At 43.5% G+C, this 19,336-nt stretch overlaps 2 protein-coding genes and 1 pseudogene across 11 annotated transcripts in view; 1 reads left to right on the top strand and 2 right to left on the bottom strand.

The window, feature by feature from the left end:
- Window positions 1-19,336, top strand: part of SMYD2 (SET and MYND domain containing 2) — an 87,824-nt gene that overhangs the window by 47,091 nt on the left and 21,397 nt on the right. For 2 of the 9 annotated variants that reach the window (XM_073216929.1, XM_073216935.1), the window contains one exon: window positions 107-824. The exons of 3 other annotated variants lie outside the window; for them this stretch is intronic. In XM_073216929.1, the coding sequence (XP_073073030.1) occupies window positions 107-352 (246 nt within the window). In that variant the 3' untranslated portion in view covers window positions 353-824. 4 more of the 9 variants (XM_073216927.1, XM_073216934.1, XM_073216932.1 and 1 more) reach the window with 3 other exon arrangements.
- LOC108392618 (myozenin-2 pseudogene) lies at window positions 2,731-5,115 on the bottom strand (annotated as a pseudogene).
- Window positions 10,605-19,336, bottom strand: part of PTPN14 (protein tyrosine phosphatase non-receptor type 14) — a 120,773-nt gene continuing 112,041 nt past the window's right edge. The window contains exons 18-19 of one of the 2 annotated variants that reach the window (XM_073216925.1): window positions 16,849-17,012; window positions 10,605-12,214 (exon numbers count right to left, since the gene is read on the bottom strand). In XM_073216925.1, the coding sequence (XP_073073026.1) occupies window positions 12,086-12,214; window positions 16,849-17,012 (293 nt within the window). In that variant the 3' untranslated portion in view covers window positions 10,605-12,085. Of the gene's footprint in view, window positions 12,215-16,675; window positions 17,013-19,336 lie in introns of those variants that run through there. The other variant, XM_073216924.1, reaches the window with a different exon arrangement.

The following is a 19,336-nucleotide window of genomic DNA, read 5'->3' as shown; positions in this document are numbered from 1 at the left end:
AAAACAAAGGCAGAATGATGCTGTCATTTTGTTACCTCCTTCTCTGACTTAACGATATGAATCCCTTATTGGTTCTGCACTTACAGATTTGCTTCCTTCTCTTTAGGCACAGCACTGCCCTGAATGTGTATCCATGATTTATTCAGCCGTTCTCCTATTTATGGGCATGCGGTTTTTCCAGTTTACTAGTATAAACAATGCTGCAGTGAACAATCTCAGGCATTTAACTTTGCTGACATGTGGCAGTACTCTGTGGGATAGATTCCTAGAAGTGGAATTTCAGGATCAAGTAGTGGAAACATTCTCATTTGAACAAATATGGCCTCTTTTACTTTTTAAAAAGCTGCATTAGGTGCCAAAAGGATATAATAACATTTGTAATATTTGTTTTCCTGTACCCTTATAACACTGTATGATTTAAAAATTATTTTGCCTATCTGTTGTGTGAGACACTGTTTTATATGCATTTATTAATGAAATTGGGCACTCTTTCATACACTTAAGAATTACTGTGTTTCTTCTGTGAGTTGATATTCATGGCCATTGCCTATTGTGCTATTCATGCCTCACATAATAATTTATAAGAGGTCAGTGTATATTGGAATATTGGTTTTGTCATGTACTGAAAATATTTTTCCCCTGGCTGTCCATTAACTTATTTTCATGACACCTGCTGTGCAAAAGCAGATGGTTTTCATCTTTGAAAACAAATTTTTTTTAAATCCTATTTTATATTTAACTCACTGATGGATGTGGAATTTTCATTTAATAGAGATCTAATTGTATTCTTCAATTTTCACACATACATGGTCAATTAATATGTGAGAAAGGAACCATGAATATACAATGGGGAAGACAGCCTCTTCAGTGACTGGTGTTGGGAAAACTGGACAGCTACATGCAAGAGAATGAAGCTGGATTACTGTCTTAACTCCATACACAAAAGTAAACTCGAAATGGATCAAAGATCTGAATGTAAGACATGAAAGCATAAAACTCTCAGAGAAAACATAGGCAAAAATCTGTAAGTGTGAACAATGTTTTCCTAGATACAGCTCCTTGGGCAAGGGAAACAAAATAGAAAATGAACAAGTGAGACTACATCAAACTAAAAATCTTCCATACAGCAAAGGACACCAACAGCAGAACAAAAAACTGCCCTACAATATGGGAGAACATATTTACGAACGATTTATCTGATAAGGGGTAAACATCCAAAATATATAAAGAGCTCATATGCCCCAACACCAAAAAAACCAAATAATCCGATTAAAAAATGGGCAGAGGACCTGAACAGACATTTCTTCAAAGAAGAAATATGGATGGCCAACAGTCACATGAAAAGATTCTCCACATCACTAATCATCAGGGAAATGCAAATCAAAACCACAATGAGATACCACCTCACACCAGTTAGAATGGCCACTGTCCAAAAGACAAGAAATAACAAGTGTTGGTGAAGATGTGGAGAAATGGGAACCCTCCTGCACTGTTGGTGGGAATGTCAACTGGTACAACTTCTGTGGACAACTGTGGAGATTCCTCAAAAATAGAAATACCATTTGACCCAGTAATTCCACTTCTAGGAATTTACCCAAAGAAAACAAAATCTCTGATTTGAAAAGTTACATGCACCCCTATGTTTATTGCTGCATTACTTATAGTAGCCAAGATATGAAAGCAACCAAAGTGTCCATCAGTAGATGAATGGATAAAGAAGATGTGGGACATATACAAAATGGAATATTAGTCAGTCATAAAAAAAGAAATCCTGCCATTTGCAACAACATGGATGGATCTAGAGGCCGTTATGCTCAATGAAATAAGCCAGGCAGAGAAAGACAAATACCACATGATTTCAGTTATTTGTGAATACAAAAATAAGGCAAAACAGAAAGAACAGAATGGCAGCAGACTCAGACACTGAGAAGTGACTAGCGGTTACCATGCGGGTATTGGGGGAAAGGAGAAGGGGGATAAATGGGCACAAAAATTCTCCATCATGATACAAGTTGGTCACAGGGACAGTAGTACAGCATGGAGAATATAGTCAATGATGCTGTGACATCTATGTTGACAGACAGTAGCCACAGTAGTTGAGGTGAGGATTTAATAATGTGGGTAACTGCTAAACTGCTGTACTGAATATTTGAAAACAATAGAAGATTGTATATCAATGATACTTAGATTTTAAAAAATTTAATTTTCAAAATTGCTAGCCACTTCATCTTACTACACTGATGAACAGTGCCTGCATTGGGGTATGGGTGGGGACTTGATAATATGGGTAAATGTAGTCACCACATTGTTTTCATGTGAAACCATAAGAGTGTATATCAATAATACCTTAATAAAAAAAATTTAAAAAAATTGCTAGGCAACTTATGCCAACATTATTTATTGAATGATTTATTTCCCCCTGCTGATCTGAAATGGTTCCCTTATCATTTCCCTTACAACTTAGGTTTATTTCTGCACTATTTCATTCCATTGATCCATCTGTGTTCCTATGCCAAGAAAATACTCTCTTCATTATTATTTTTTTCAAACAAGATTTTGAATGATTAGTGTTGATCTGACATTGAAATTAAATGCCATAAAACGAAAATTGCTAAACTGCTATTAAATTATTGCTTCTAATGAAGAGTGTAAGTGGCTTTGCCAAGAAATAGTATAATAAAACAGCAACATTTATGTTCAGAGGTTTTTGTGGCATATGTAACTTTCTTTTCATAGGTCTTCTGATTCTGGTAGAGTGGTTTCCTCTGTAGGTTCAGTTGTTAGTTATTACTACAGGAATATTCTCAGATATCCATCCCTCAGGAGTCCTGTTAAAGGACCGTCTACCAGAAAGAGGACTGGCAAAGACCATAAGCCTGGGGTCTGTTAGAAGTAGCAGCTCAAAATCTGGAACCTTGAGTTTAACCATGTTTGATGCTTTTCAAAACCTCTAAATGGGGTGGCAAATCTGTTAAAGTTCCTGTAATCAGGCAGTTCTGCCTTTCCTTCAGGCTTGCAGAGTGTAGGGTATAAAGCCTCCAAAAGCTCTGGATCACTGCTAATGGGCTGTTCCCAGGGCGGCTGATAGTACTTAGGGACAGCTGGGGCGTCGACCCTCTCAGGAGGAATTTCCTTCCGTGGGCCAGAATTTCCTGGTGCAATGTTTTCTGTATTTGGGGGACTTCGTAGATCTGGGGTGTTGGGAGGAGTAAACGGGGCTTGTTGTGAACCACCTTCCAAGCTGCTTCCATCCAGTTTCCCACTCTGCCTGGCAGTATTGTAATTAATTTGTGCTTTAGAATCATACTGGAAATTTTCAAATGTGTATTTGTCAGATCTTCTTTGTCACACCTTATAGTCTGGTACCACGGTTACTGAGATGGGATAATTCTTCCAACATGTCTTTGGGGATGCTCACTTTTTTGCCCAGGTCCATACCATTTACATCAAAAAGCCTTTGCAGAGCCCAGGTGAGAAAACTAGGGTGCAGCTGAACAGGACACAAGTCACTTCCCTATTTCTGAAGCGCTTCTTTTAAACTGTCTGCAGTATCTGCTTAAGATTGGGGTTCAGTGTACTCCCAGTTCTTTGATTCTTTTAATTCCACTTCCTTTCACCCCCATTTCTAGACAGATACCAGTTGCTCTAGAGTGCCTTTCCTTCTTCCGTTCTTATTCCTTCTCCTTCTCTATCAACTTGCTGTTAATCCCTGTCCTTCTATGCTTCGCTGTCTCTCCCTCTCTTCCTCCAGTATTCAAGTCTCCTCTCTTCATTATTGTTGCACCACAAAGCGTTTAGTAAGTACTGGGGCTCATCTTCTGTGCTGTTCTGAAATTCTCTGACCACGGCCCTATATTTAACCCTTCAATGTATTTGAGAATCATTTGGTCAAGTCCTCTTTTGGGGTCCCCCATCTCCCCACAGAAGTGCCGCCATCATAAGTAGAATTGCATTGGAGTCAGTGGCACACACAGAACTGATCGCTCCTTCATGAGTCCTTCTATCCGAGTATGTGTTGAGTTTATCAAACTTGTCAGGGTTTTGCCTCAAAAGGGTTTAGTTATGTTTATACAGGTCCTTCTCAATCATCTCAATTCTTGGGTTTTATGTATTCTGTAAGCTATTGTGAATGGGTGTTTTTCTTCTATGTTTCTTGCCTGGTAAACTGTCAAGTTTTCCCATTTTTATGAAACAATCAAATGTAAAATTACACAATAGACATATTCGATCCTGTTTTTGTCATTTACTGCTTATTTGTGTGTATGTTATTCTTATATTTCATTGTGCTCTTTGGGATTTTCTTCTCTGCCATTTTCATTTCCTTCCCCAGCTCTGCTATTAGTCTATTTTGAGATAAACAGGTCTACTGGGGGGTACTGTTTTCTGTCTAAATTACATGGCCCACGAAAGACAAAAACATATGTATGTACCTAGTCTCTGCCAATCCACTTGACCTTCCTCCATTTTCCCTGGCATTTTGTCTGTTAGATTAATACATTATGTAGCTGTTCATTTCAAGAATGATGAATTATTTTGTTGCCAGTCAACACAGACACACAATTATTTGTATTTTGATTAAGATTTGCTTGTCATCTCCTTGTACTCCAGAGCGCTGACAGTATTCTCATTTTCACGACGTGAAACAAACTGGGACCTCCAGCAGGTGGGTGACTCCTGCTACAGTGACAGGGCAGTCAGTGTGCTACTTTCAGAAGTGCTAATGTTGCCCTGTTACTTATCAAGAGTACATAAAGGAAGAGTCCCCTCTCACCACCAGGGGCTCCCTCGGTATGCCTGTGGCGGTAGACTGGCTGGAGAGAGGGGTCAGGGCAGCTACCTTTAAGCCTTGGGATGGGCTGTGCTGTTTGTAACATGGAAAGACAAAAATGAGAATTTGATCCTCCTCAGCAGCCTCCACCTGTCTTTTCCAGGTCAACAGTTTGGGACCTGAGTAAATGACAGATGAGGGAAAGGACTGGGTGCTTAACAAGAGTTATCACTGCATTTGAGAAAGATCCATTTCTATGTATTCTTGGCTCCATTTGCCCAGCTAGCATCCCCTTTCGGGATTTTCCTAACAATGACAACCTTGGGAATTTCAAACTAATTCTTCAGTATGGTCAAGTTATACAGGAAGGAAAAATGGGTAGAAATAAATGGGCTTTTGAAAGTGAAAAGGATTTTCCCAGGCATTTTTGTCTATGAAAATAATCCTAAAAGACAAGTGCTTGCAACTAATGCAAACATACATAGTAGAGAGAAGATTCTACTATTTTTCTCTGGAAAAAAAAAAAGGTTTATTGCATATGGAAATCAATAGATATCTTTTACAAAAAAGGTTAGAATAAAGATCTCACATTTGTAAAGGCACATCTGAAACATTTTACAGTAATGATAAGGGCAGTGAGAACATAAACAATACACAACTGGGACCAGTAATCGAAAGACTTTACCAAAACATAGGAAACAGTGCAAAAAATACTGTCAAAAGTCAGTTTTATACACCTTATAACTGTGTATAAAACTGGCAAGCATAAGCTTATTTACTGATATAAAAAAGCACATAGAATATAGCATGCATAGTTTCATTTAAGGCATTTAATATTATTAAATTGGGAGGGAGTCTCTATCCAAGTAAAATTGACAAGAATATTAATAAATCACTCCCCAATTTAGGGAATGTCCTATAAACTTCTCACTCCCTTTCTTGCCTTACAACTGTAGTTTGCAATAAAAAGACTGGACTTCCATCTTGCAAGGTAGCAAGTGGCTACCACAGGGAGAAGACTGTTCTCAGGATCCCAAGTCCCCACCTGGAATGCATTTCTCATAGCAACAACAACATGTGTGGTTAAGTTTCCAGGGCAGCCCGCAGCACGCGACCACATCCAGCGGACAGAGTGTTACATTTCAGCTGTGTCAAAAGTCAGAAGGCTTTGGTGGACTGACCCAAGAATCTTAAGAACAAACTGGTTTCTAAGCGGGGAACTTGGCTGTACATGGCTTCAAAACGAAATCTATTAAATGGCAATTCTTTTGAATGGTATCACAATTTGTACCATTTTATAAAACACAGACCAAGGAAAGCATCAAAATACTGAATTAAGCATAACAAAAGTCCAGTGAAACAAACGAGATTAGCCTGGTATTTGATGTAACACAAGTTACAGAAGATTATACATGTAATAGTCATCTGCATATGTAAACCTTTTTTAATTCACTTAAGAATCCTCAAGCAAGTTAATTGACCATTGAAGAAACAAAGGACATACACAGGAAATCATCTCTAATGAAGAGCAACCTTACTTTGAAAAGGATTCGGTTCATAGGTTTTTAAGATTCCAAACTGGCAAGAATCTTTAGTCAAAGGAAGCTGCAGTAACATTTTACAATGTCAAGCTGAAAAAAAAAAAAAAAAGACAGCTCTGAATTACAGCTTTCAGTTCCACGCCGAAGGTATTTATGACCCAACACTGTAGACGAGGGAAGTGGGAGGCCCCCAAGAAATGCTGAGAATACCAGGTACCCCTGCTCAGAGCCACCCTCTAGCTAAACCCAGAGCAGGATGCCTGAGATTTTAGCGAAACAGTTGCGTCCCAAAGTACAAGACCCTAATCCAATTTTATCAGCTTTCTCCTCAAAACCTTTCCTCAGGCGAGAAAGAACCAGAGTTTCCTGAAGGAGGAGGTTAGGAAGAAGCACTAGGAGGTCACCGATTGGATGAACATCTTACCCTCCACTCCCGTAGCAGAACCGATCATAATACAACTTGTAATAACGCTGTGAGCAAAGGGGGGCATCCAGCGAGCGAGGAGGAGGGGATATTCTCGAGCAGCAAATCCAAGCAGGCAGCAGAACCCAAGACCTGCATCGAGCTCTACTGCAACGGTCCGGACACAGTCGGAACCCAAGTGCAAGGGCGCAACAGAGCTCAACATGGCAGCCCAGTCTTTCCTAGGGGTGATCCCATCCTTTCCAATCCTCTAGCCTTACAGAAAGGGAGGGAGGTAGGAATTAGGAGAGACATTCTAGAGTCCAGAAAATTGTTTGTGAATCAGTAAACTTTTTGATAGCAGCTCTGGGGCTAATCTAAAAACCCTTCCTTTTGTCATTTGCAGTTCTTCTCTGGGCGAGCTCATGGTATTTTTTGGAAAGAATGATCCTAATGGCCGAGGGAACAGTGACTTCCTACACAGGACCCTATTCAGGCGGCACATGAGCTCCAGCCCTCCTGCCTTATAATGAATTGTCCTTGAATTTATTTTTGAAATAGGAGGGCTGGCCGAAGCTCCAAACAGTAGGAACTCATGCACATCCTCCCCTTCCCCGCACCAAACAACAAACAATAAATTATCCACTCTAATGAAATCGATTGATGCCAGATACTCAATGCCAGGCTCATGGACATTTTAATTAGGGAACATTTCAGTTTGACTTTGCCAAAGAAGAGGAAGCTGTATTAAGCTGGGAAAAAAAAAAAAAAGGGTACTCAGCTGGATAAAAATGCTTACCCACCTGAGTATATAACTCACATGCAAAACCTGAGAGCAGGCAGGATAAAGGTTGAGTATAGGCAGGCTGGCTGTTGAGGTTCACAGGACCCCACAGATAACAGTGACTTCAGGGACAACACATGTGGGCCAGCAGAATTTGACTGGATACACCCTCATGTTTCCCCCAGGTGTGTTGCTGCTGCTTTCAACAGATGCATGAGGAAGGTCTTTTGCCCCCAGTTGTTTTGGAAGTTGAGGCAAAGACGATTAGCATTCTGCTTTCTTGCTCAGAATCCAAGGGCCGTGTCAAACACAACTTAACATCTTACAGATTTCCACCCTGTAGAGCCAACTAAGATTATTTCCATCCTCTAGAGCCAACTAGCTTGTCGCCCCGAACAGTGTAGACCACTGGAGAATTGGTGCGGGATCCACAGAAAACCCAAATTTCTCCCTTTGGAAGCAGTGCTGGATGGGTTATTTTGCTCAAGAAAAGAAATTACTAAGAGGGTGACAAGTGTCTGATAAAACCCACAGGCAGTCCAGGACAACACAGCAGGAGAACCTTTGGTGAAATGGGAGGAAGCCGAATTCCCACAAAGGGCCATCTTAAGAGCCTAACAGTGATTAGTTGGTGCTTCTGGAAACGTCTCACTCCAGGACCCTAATAATTCCTCCTGAGGAGGAATGAAGGAAAGACTCACATGGGTCTGACCCAGTCCCATCCCTTGAGTCTAAGCTCCCTGGTGCACATCTTGGAATGCCCCTGCATTGTTCCCTGATACCCGCCTCAAGTGAGTGATTCATCACCCCCCAAAGACAATCAGTAACTATACCCACTTCCCCACCAAACACACCCCTGGAAATGGAGAGCAGAGAGGAGCACGCACATCCTGCTTTCCGACTGAGGACGCCTTCAGGCGCATGCGTCACGCTCCATGACCACTGGGCTGAGGTCTGCTAGTGCAGACTGTGCATCGCGGAAGGATGGCAGCTGACAGCTCCACAGTGATGGGCCTGTGGGCATCAGCAAGGTCCCACCGTCTCTGTGGGGAGCGAGCTCCAAGCCCCAGGAGATGGCCACTCGCCGAGTGAGCAAGGGTCACTACTGCAAGGCGCTGAGTTCACAGATAGAGCCACACTGCTCGAAGCACGCACCTTCATGTTCATTAGCACTTGTTTGGAGAAATGACAGATAAGGAAAGACATAAACTGTACCTGCGAGATTGAGTCACATGCATTTTCTATCACTGGAAACAAAATATGGCCCAACTACTGGAAATATCATGTGGGTCAACCTACACTAGGCTGGAGAAGAAAAGCAGACAGCTGGATAAAAACACTGACCTGCTGTACTCATGGGAATTTGTAACTGAACCGCAAAAGCTGAGAGTAGGCAGGACAAAGGCCACGTGAGTACTGGGCAAGCCTGTGATCAAGGCCCACAGGCCCCCCCACTTAAAGCCCACAAAGAGCCTCTATCCAGGCTGGTGGAGGGGTGGGCCAGAAATGACCAAGTGACTCTAGGCAAACTGATAAAATTACAGTAAAAAAATTAGTTCCTCTTCTTGGTCTGGGACCACAAAGGTTGTAAAAGTAACATTCTCTCTATTTAGGCTCTTGGAAAGCTTGTTACTCAAAACCTTCCAAGTGGAGATGTTTTCCCCTTTCCAAGTCTCACTGTTCCCTCCAGCTGAGGAGAGGGGCTCCTTCCTCTTACTCTACAAAGATCAGTGTTGGACAGCTCTCCTCAGTGCAGCCAAATCCTGCTTTTCCTTCCATCCTGGAAAAAAGTATATATCACCGTACATGCCACCAAAAAGGTGTCTCCCTGAGGCCTGAGGAAACTGTCAAAGCTCAGCCTGCCTCAAGGATGAAGACAGCAGACTGAGCCCTCATGCTCCAGGGACCTCAGTAAACAAGGATGGACACTAGGTCAACGTATGCAAATGAGTGCAGATGCAAGAATGCAAAACATTTCAATAGGAAAACTTTAAAACCAGAGGCCTGAAAGTGTTTGATGGCTTTGTGGCGAGATGGTTTTTTTTTTTTTCCATTTAAAATTTTCTCCCTTCAAATCCAAACGGCTATAATAGACCCCGACAGCTCCAGCTTCCGACTCAATACATCGTCAGGAACTCATTCCAAAAGCTCTAACTAGATAACTAATTTAATACCCTTTGCTTCAAGGTTTATTCCTGGGCTTGCTGCCCGGGTATAAAGCATCTCTGGGCAATTATTATGCAGATGCCACTGAAAGGACTTTAAGTGGCTGCTGCTAATTTAACAGGAGCTAGGTTGGCATTTACTGGAGATGGGAACAGGAATACAAAATGTGTTAACAGGACTCTAAGCATTTGTTTTTAAAAATGAAGTCTGTGGGATAACTTTTCAATGTCTTCCTTTGGGTTTCAATGTAAACTTTGGCTGGGAAAATGCACACCAAACCTACTTTTCCCCTGCACTGTGTGCATGAGCGATCATTCCTGTAGCATAAGGCAGCGACACTAGGTGGGCAGAGAGGGGCAGCAGGAGCGAGGAGCTCAGAGAGACAACAGGTCTACACGCTTCCCCCGCGAGACGTTTCACAGTGCACATGGGGGCCTAAGAGATGACAAAGAAATACTGATGTTCATCAAATAATAAACCAGTAACTGCGGACCAAGTGTTAAAACAATCCTGACAGCAGAATATCCCAAGGATGCAACATCTCTAAGGAAAGGAAACCAATAACGTCTTTGCCTGTCAATGGTCCAAGTCCTGAGTGTCTCATAGTTGACGGTTATGAGCTCTGCTCCACTGAAAATACATGTCATACAAACAATTTTCTTTTTCAGAGCATATACCAAAATTCTGGAATCTGCAGAGCTCAGCTGAAGTTATACTCCTGCACGGATTCTTCAGACTTTGTTGTAAAAGAGCAGTGGCCAGATGCCACTGTTCTCAATAAGGGAACAAGTACCACACACCTGGTCAGATGGGAACCTGCTTGCACACCCACCTGTTCATACGTGGTGATGAAATCACAAAGGCACATGCTTTCTGTTTGATTTGATTTTTCAGCTCATTCTTTCTTTGCATTTTCAGCTCAGGAAAGAAAAAAAATCAAACAGTGAAGGAAGCAGTGAAGGAAGACTTGGTAGAAGACCTGCAAAGGGCAAGTCTAAGAGCGAACCACAATTTCAAAGTTGCATTCAAGAAAAACTAGACAATAGAGAGAAAAAGTCCCCAAAATTCAGCAAGAAGGAAAATGCATGGAATATAATTTATCATGTACTGACCTAAGAAATTCAGGATGGTGACTGGGAAAGCACAAGAAGAGACAGACTGAGAACGGAGCTCCAAAGTGGGGGCAGGTTTAACCCACAAGCAGCCAAAGAGTGAGGCGACCCACAAAGGTAAGCCAGTAAAAGACTCGGTGTGAGACAAACTGCGCCATCGTTTATAAAGAGCCAAGACCTGGACTCCAGGTCCTGAGTGGGCCTGGTTCTTTGCAGCCAAAGCCTGGAGCTGGAGCAGCACAGTGGGGGCTCCACGCGGTGTGGACCCTGGCCAGGGACCCTGCCTCCTGCACGCCAAGCAGCCCCCATAATTTAGCTTCCCCAACTGGTTCCTTTCCAGCCTTTCCAATGACTTGGTGACTGATGCACAGGCAGAATGCCCCAGCCCCTCGACCTTCAGGCCCTGGTCCAGCACACACAGCAGATTAATAAGAACCAGCATCAGAGCCCTGCCTGCCTCCTTTCTCTTCCCACTCTGACTCATTATCTTCTCTTAATCAGGCAAGACGCCAAGCTACACAGATGGCCTGGCCCAGGGCCTCAAAGGCCACCAGACTGGGGCCCACTGAGCAAACAGGGAGAGGCAGCATAGACAAGGGGTGCAGTGGGAAACACAGATTCCACAGCCCAGCAGAAGTGGCTGGGAAAGATCAGGCCCAGAGTGCCTCACTCAGCCAGGGCGAGGCAATCACTGCACCTTAAGGGCAGCATTCCCTCTAGCTGTTCCCATCTTTAAAACAAGCCTGGATGGAAAGAGACTTCTGAGGGTGAGGGCAGAGAGGAGGAAGGGAGGGAACCAGCCATGGAGATTCACAAGCCCCTAAATATAAGAGAGCTTTCTCTTCAAGAACGTTTTGGCCCTTATCTGTACACTTCAGGATGAGTTTATTTTCTTGCTGTCTTTGATTTGGACATGAGCAATTAGGCTGATGAATTTCAGAGCTGGTTGCAAATCTGGCTGCGACTTCACTAGAGATGTGTTCCCTTATGCCTGTCCCCCAGATGACCCACTAGGCAACCTTCCCTAGTAATATGTTACAATGCAGATCAGTCAAAATGTGGTTCAAATGAAAAGTACTATACTGTGAAAACCACGTTACAATGATTCACCAGAAAGGGGAAAAAAAATAAATTATCTCATATAAAATAATCTATGACATTCGTGAAGGATCTCGGCTCCTGTCCTTGGGGAGCATGTGGCCTGCCTGCTCCGGCCATCTGCGCCCTGCTCGGGGAGCAGACATCGTCTGGAGGTGCCTCTCCATCCGCAAGATGGAGTGGGGTCCCTCTTCCAGTAGCTGAGACGGGGGCTTAGATGAGTCTGGAGTTCTGGAGGAACTGGATAAGGACTTGGTAGACAAACTTGTACTGAGCGATGGTCTGGATCATGAACATCCTTTGCTCCCTGAGCAGCCTCAGCATCATGGGCACTTCCACCTTCTGCAAGAAAGAGAGAAAAAGCAGAAGATGCTGAGACAGGAAGCCTCCCCCCGGATCATTGCTCATGCGCTCTTCCAGGAGGCGTCCACTCCCTGCCTGTGTGCGGGTACGAGGAGAAGCACAGGACTCGGCCCCTCCAGGCTTCGCCGACCAAGCGCTTGATACCAGCCGCTGGAGAAGCTGGTCACCATGTGCTCCTGGGTGGCACTGTAAACACGGAGCAGTCTATTAGAGAAAACACAGAGGCTGGACTTGAACCTGCCTGCGACTTCCACCTGTATCATGATGACCCAGGGGTGGGATTCAAGGCCTCTCTGGTCTTAGTTTCTTCATCTGTAAAATAAGGACAAGGATGCTCTCTTCAGAGGGCAGTGTGACCTTGCCCAAGCTTGTAACACATCCTCAGCAACAGCAAGGGGAGATAAATAGTACCACTGCCTAGGATCACAGGATGAAATGCATGGAAAGCAGGTAGACAGTGTCTGGTACACAGAGTTCTTAACAAAGACGACTCATTATTACTTTATTAATATTAATGAGATGAGAACCACCAGGCCCATCCTGCTACCATGAAGCACAATCTCTGAACACCAGCATGTTTGGAGTGAGACTTTCAAATAGCTTGAGTATTAGATGAGATTGCCTATGTGTTAATTCTTTGACAATACCGGTATCTTCAACGGAAGGGAATTACTATGCTGGTTCACCGGCATCTGGGGAGAGCAGAGCTGCCCCGGTACCCCAACCCCATGTCATTTCAGCCCTGGGCCAGCCAGGGCAGGAGCACCACGGGGTCCACGAGGCCGCCCTCGTGGCTGTGGCACAGGCCCTCTGCTCCGGGAGCCTGGAACCCACAAGCCGCCACACCCACGAAGCTACGAAGGGCTGAGCAAGCACTGAAAGCAAAGCAATACAGTTTAGCTGTACGCCTTTTCTTACTTTACTTTCAAGAGTCATTCCAGCTATTTCCAAACTTTGTGTAGCTATGATACAATACTTCCCATCCATATTACTCGCCCTTCTCCCAAACCAGTTAGAAGGGACAAAGTTAAGTCCCTAGTAATAAAAAAGGCACGTGAATCCTCACACTATTAGTCAGAATACCCAGACTGTAGGCTTCTGATGGTACCTAGTGGGTCCCTGCCTAAACTATATTCCAGAGAGACCGATACCATGATCTAGGGCCTAGAGCCACCTAATAATGAACTTAATTAACATAATGTTTGATGAGCATTACTCTGTTGGGCACCAAAGACAAGGACGGAGTAAGGCTGCTCTTCCCCCAGGCCCATCAGAGGCTTTGACAGAGAGTCAGGGTCACACAGGTCAGGAGCACAGGCGCTGGGTCAGGCTTCAGCGGCCGAGCCCCAGCGCGCCCACTGCCTGGGTGAGGGATGTGGACACATCCCTTCATCTACTCGTGCCGCACTTTGTCTTTGCTGTACAAGGCTACTAACAGGGCCTCTCTTACAGGGTTATTGCGAAGGCTCCTTGAGGTGTAAGGCTCTTAGAAGTGTGCTGGCACATTTGATAAACACTATATACAGGTTAGCTGCTTTTACAATATTTTTATTGTGTTCACTGTCGTCACCCCCTCCTCCACTAACACCACTTCCGCCACCATTTCCTCCACTTTCACTTCAATCTCTGCCACCATCACAATCATTACCATCTCAACACGCTGTAAGACTCAGCCCCAAGGACGGTATATTATGTGATATGGGGCTGTGTGAACACAAGACAAAGAAGATTTTCCCCTGATTCTCAATGAAACGGTCCCAGCTCATTGGAAGATTCACTCCCACAGGCTCTGCTGTCTGTTTTTCAATGGACAAAGACCCAAAGTCAAAGACCCACGAGGCTGTTGATGTCTGCCCAGTCTTGCTTAGAATGCATTTCCCCCTCTCTCCTCTATGAAGGGGGCTAACTTACTTAGAAAAGTAGCAAGATCATGACATCTTGTTATTTGGCTAGTGGGAACCTAACCCTTTGTAATTAGCCATCGCTTTAAACTAGCGCTTTACAAACTAGTGCTTTCCAAAAAAAAAGCAAGGGTATCAAAATGTTACAGCTAACGTTCAGTTACCAAGAGCAACGGGCCACAAAGAGGCTTCTTAGAGCAGCCTGGGAGAATCCCTTCCCATCCTCACACCTCACAGCTACCTGGCCCCCTTTGTAAGCATCTTTGTTGAAAGAAAGAGAAAAGGCATTTCACTGACAAAAGTAAAGCTGTACATACAGATTATAGAGTAAAACATAAAATATGTTCAATCTAGAAATCATTTGAAAGAAAGCAGGAAAGTTTAGACTGGGGAAAAAAATAGGATACACAATTTCATATTTATTTGTCAAAATCGTTGTTTCAAAAACAAACTACCTAAACATGTTCCACTCTTCTCCCAAAACAGGGGTTTGAATCTTACTAGCCAGGCTTGAAGCAGAACAAAGCAGAGAATTTTCTCCTCCTTGACCATCTACCAATAGCAGTTATGGGAAATGGGACAGATAAGGCGGCTATATTTGTGCTAGGGGAAGGGAAGTGAAAAATATGAGTCATCTTGCTATCTTTGAATATCAATGGGAACAGAAGTCCTTTTTGTACTGACCACATTCCAGCAAAGAATGTTCTGGCATGGAACTGGGCACTGAGGAAATGTGCTCTGTTTGGCCACACCGTAGAGAATCTAATGGCCCCGAGCCCTCACCAAGTCCACGAGAGGTGCCTGCGGCCGAACCCCTCACTGCACCATGCTGCTCTGACATGTGTTGTTTATGTTCTATTGGGCCAGTAACATCTGGTGATCAATGAGCCTTCACGTCATCACATTACCAAGGCTTTTGACGGGTCTCTAAAGGGCTCAGAACAGAACAATCCTTCCTGTCAGGCAAGATGGACAGAATAGCTTCTTGAGTTGAAGAGGAGGAAGGTGGGGCAAAGGACTAACGCACAGGGAATGGAGCAGAGAGGGGGAATCTGGCAACGATACTGGTACAAGGAGGGAGGACAGACAGACCTAGGTGGGGAGGGCATGAGGAGGTCCTTCTTGCCCCCCAGAACCCACTGGAGCTCGGACATGCTCAGGCCATATAGACCTTGCTGCCACTACATCCTGTTTCATCTTCCCAGCCCTGAGTGGATTTTGGACTTAGCGACAGACTTTCATACTACTAGAGACTTCTAGAGACTTCTAGAGACTTCAGATAGTGATGGGGAAGCAAGCAATCAAGAAATCTCCTGTGAGACAAAAGGATAAAGATGAAGATGATGCAATTTCTGTTTTGAAGTCTCAACTGATTCCATGATAGGATGTCTGTTTTTAAGAACAGACCATGTTTGGTATAACCCCTTTTTTACTTTTTAGCAGCACAAATATTCATAGGTACAGATTGAAACGAACTTTTCATAGGCAGGGATTTTAAAAATCCTTTGAACAGGCTGAAACATAGCACCTATTATCTTCCTAGAAGCTTCAATATCACAAGTTTCATGGGGCAATATTTCATCTGATTTTCAAACCACTGATGCCACTGAGTAAAAATGTCTACTATTACATAAAATCTTTCACAGAATGTGCAGGGTAACATTCCATAATTTAAAAACTACCAAACCATGTCAACAGTTTCCTTTGATTCCCCACATTGTATAATATGGAAATGGAACAAGAACCAAATGACACGTGACAATGGGAGGCAGAGTGAAGACAGGACATCACTTGGGGTCAGGAGGTAGAAGACCTCACTTTAGCACCACTGCTTAAGAGCCACATAGCCCTGGACAAGCCACTAAATTGTTTTTGGTCTCAGTTCCCTCCTCTGTAAAACAGGAGGCCTGGCATAAGCCCAGCTGTGAGGACCCCAACTAAAGAAAGAGAAGTGAAAGTCACTCCTAAAGCCCCATGTGAGCAGAAGGCAGAAGAGTTGTTCTTTAGCCTTTGATTGCTCTGTCTTATCTCCATCAAACCAAAAGCCCCTCAGTGTAACCCCCTGACCTGCGGCCACAGTAAGGGGCAGGGAATGCCGCACGTGGTGCTGGCACAACCTTGGCCGCAGGCCACTTGTCCGGGGAGAAGAGCTGGGCATCCAGCCTTGGTCAAGGCAGGCCACGTCCACGCACTCAGATTATCTACCCGGCGCTGCTGTATCTCACCACTGTCACTCTAGAATGGAGCAAAACCACCTCTTTTAAATAAAACCTCTCTCTGAAGAATGAAAAACATTTTTAAAGTATACACGTTTTCACATAGGATTTTGGCCAAAACATCCCAGAAATGCAAGACGCATCTAAATGACATGCAACCAAATAACCCACCATGGAAAATTACCCACAATAAAACCAGGCGGCCTACAAAAGTCTGCAGACTTCAGGAAGTAGATGGTGACTCAGAGCAGATTTTCTGTGTCTATCTCACGTATTCATCCCTTCTTCTGGATTGTCTGGGTATCTACATGGAACAGTGGAAGGCAAATGATAAGGAAGGTTGCAAAGGTCAGAGTCCAGCTAGGAGTGATGGGCCTGGAAAACCCTGGTCAGGAGAGAGGAAACGAAGCACTGGAAACAAAAGGTCACAGGTCTGGCCATGGGGTAGCCGTGTGTCCCCACGGTGAAGCGTCTGGAGAAGCCCACAGTGACTCACTTCATTATGCTCCAGGCAGTAGATCATCAGCTCAGAAAGAATGACCACACCGGTCCTTCCCACCCCAGCACTGCAGTGGACGACGATGGGTGGGTGCCGGTTCTCCGTGGCTTCCAGCATGCTGTTGGTATGGCGACGCACCGACTGTATCTCCTCCAAGTAGGCTGCGAGACAAAATGCAAATCTTGTCACCAAAGTCCTACATGGCTTTGCATATAAGTGAAGGGAAAAAACGAACTGACGGCGAACCTTTTTTTTTAAGTGACAATAATTTACAGTTCTTACAAGACACTAATGATTTGGCTGCCACTTCCTGTACAGTCCTGGATCCAGAAAGGACCAGCTGGGAGTCGATTAGTCCACGGGAGAATTTGTTCTTTAAATTAAATAGGTCTTTTTTAAAAATTAAATTCTGTTTTCCCCTCTGCAAATCCCAAAGTCCCCCAAGCAGATGATTCTCGACATTACTTACAGCAATTCCTACTATTAACAGACTGGAATCAGAACACCAGTGAGGTCCCCTTGAAACGCCCGCCTGTCAGAGCCAGTTTCTAGCAGGGAGCACATCCATCTGCCCCTGCTTCCTTCCCCTCGCTGAATAAGTGAATGTCAACTGAGGCTTGACTTAATTTTTAGATTTTAAAACAGGTTTTTGGAGGGTCTGCCTTTCAGCTTGAAGCCCATGTGGTTATGTGAGCAGCTCGAGATGGGCACCTTCCCTTTCTGGAGGCCACATGGGTGTGGGTGGCAGGATCGCCCCACCTCCCCATCCCTTCTAACATCTGCCTATCTCAGCAGGCCGGCACAGGACCTGTTCAAGACTTCAACTGGGCACGTGAAAAATTAGAGCAATACAAGCCTGGAAGCCTTTTTTTTTTCATGAGCACGAAAAAAAGGAAAAGTACACAAATGGCATCCTTACAATAAAAGTGTAAGAACCAGAAAAGGTCAATTAATAATCGAGATTTTGTAGTAGATAGCTCAGGACAAAAACAGATCTGAAGGCTCTTGATACTCAGAAAATCTGTTGCGGCAGTGTTAAAATAAGAGGAGTCATGCTCAATTTAAAAGCATCTCTTCATATACATTAACAAGAACTCCTATTTTCCTTTATAACTTATTTAATGACAAAGTAATCTGACATAGTTCACCAACATAAACTATGACTGCTATTACCACCACCGCCACTACCACCAGTAATGTAAAATGAGATGGAACAAAACACAAAAAAGGGGGAAGACGGTTTGAGTTGACGAGATTGAGTAATTGCTATTTGGCACCAACATGAGCTCAGTACTGTGCACGGAGTTCTCGTTACAATTTTTCTGCAAGGGGGAAGATATTGGGGGGGCTGAGCATTCTCTAACAAAAGGCAATGTTCACATGCAAACGACAAGGCTTTTCTTGTGCTAATTTTAAGATATAAGAGGAATATTGAACAATAAAGCAGATGCTACCATCAAAAAGAGTTTTGTAAAATAGAGAAAGTGGATTTAAATGGATGCTTTCACTAACAATCATATTAATAGCTCAGTGAGGATATCTGGAGGCTGGAAGACAATAAGCCGAGGTCCTCTGTAACCTAACTGAAATCTGGGCAAAAATCTTCTTAAAATTCTTAAAAACCTATAGGGCCAACATTTCTTAAGACCCTGCTCAGTATACTTGTCCTGAGTTTCTTAGAAATGTAAACAAATAAATTTATATTGTCTAAAAATATTCTCTCTATTTTTTGGTCATTGTGATTGACCTTCCTTACACTGGTTCTGATTTAATTAAGAGATTTGACTAAAATGTTAACTGCCTTAGAAACAAAACCTTTTATCAGAGCTGTTCTGTTAGCCAATCATCAAACTGATCCACTTTTATTGTTTCTGGGGAAACATTTTCTGTGTCTTAGAGAAAATTCTAATAAATTAATTAGCAAAAGGTTACCAGAAAGGAATAAGAACACTGTTATGAGGAAGGAAAACTCCGCAAAGGTCACTGCCCTCCTTACTAATATTTTGATAAACTGTTGACCTCAGTCAGGCAAACCACTAGCCCTCTCCATCTAGATTTTACTGTAGATCCTTGGGTTCTAATCACCCTTCCATTCTCTACTTTCAATGTCCAACTCAATTATCATCATCACTTTAATGGGAAATGAAATACTTGCATCAACAAATAATAATCAGAATCTTTCTGTTGTTGTGAAATGGTACTTTCAGGTACTTGAAAACCTGTTCTCTCTCTCTTCTCCTCTCCACCACCTTCCTGTTTTAAATGAGTAACAAAATAAAATCAAAGTTCTGACATTCTCTAACATCCATATGACAACCCCTTCACTGTGGGCACAGGTAATCCAGCCAGCTGGACAGTCAGCAAGATGGGCATCTTCCCTTTCTGGGAGTCGATTAGTCCACGGGAGAATTTGTTCTTTAAATTAAATAGGTCTTTTTTAAAAATTAAATTCTGTTTTCCCCTCTGCAAATCCCAAAGTCCCCCA

This window comes from Manis javanica, chromosome 11 (genome assembly GCF_040802235.1).
Source record: "Manis javanica isolate MJ-LG chromosome 11, MJ_LKY, whole genome shotgun sequence".
NCBI lineage: Eukaryota > Metazoa > Chordata > Mammalia > Pholidota > Manidae > Manis > Manis javanica.
The sequence above is the reverse complement of the archived record's forward strand: the minus strand, read 5'-3'. Positions and strand labels throughout refer to the sequence as shown.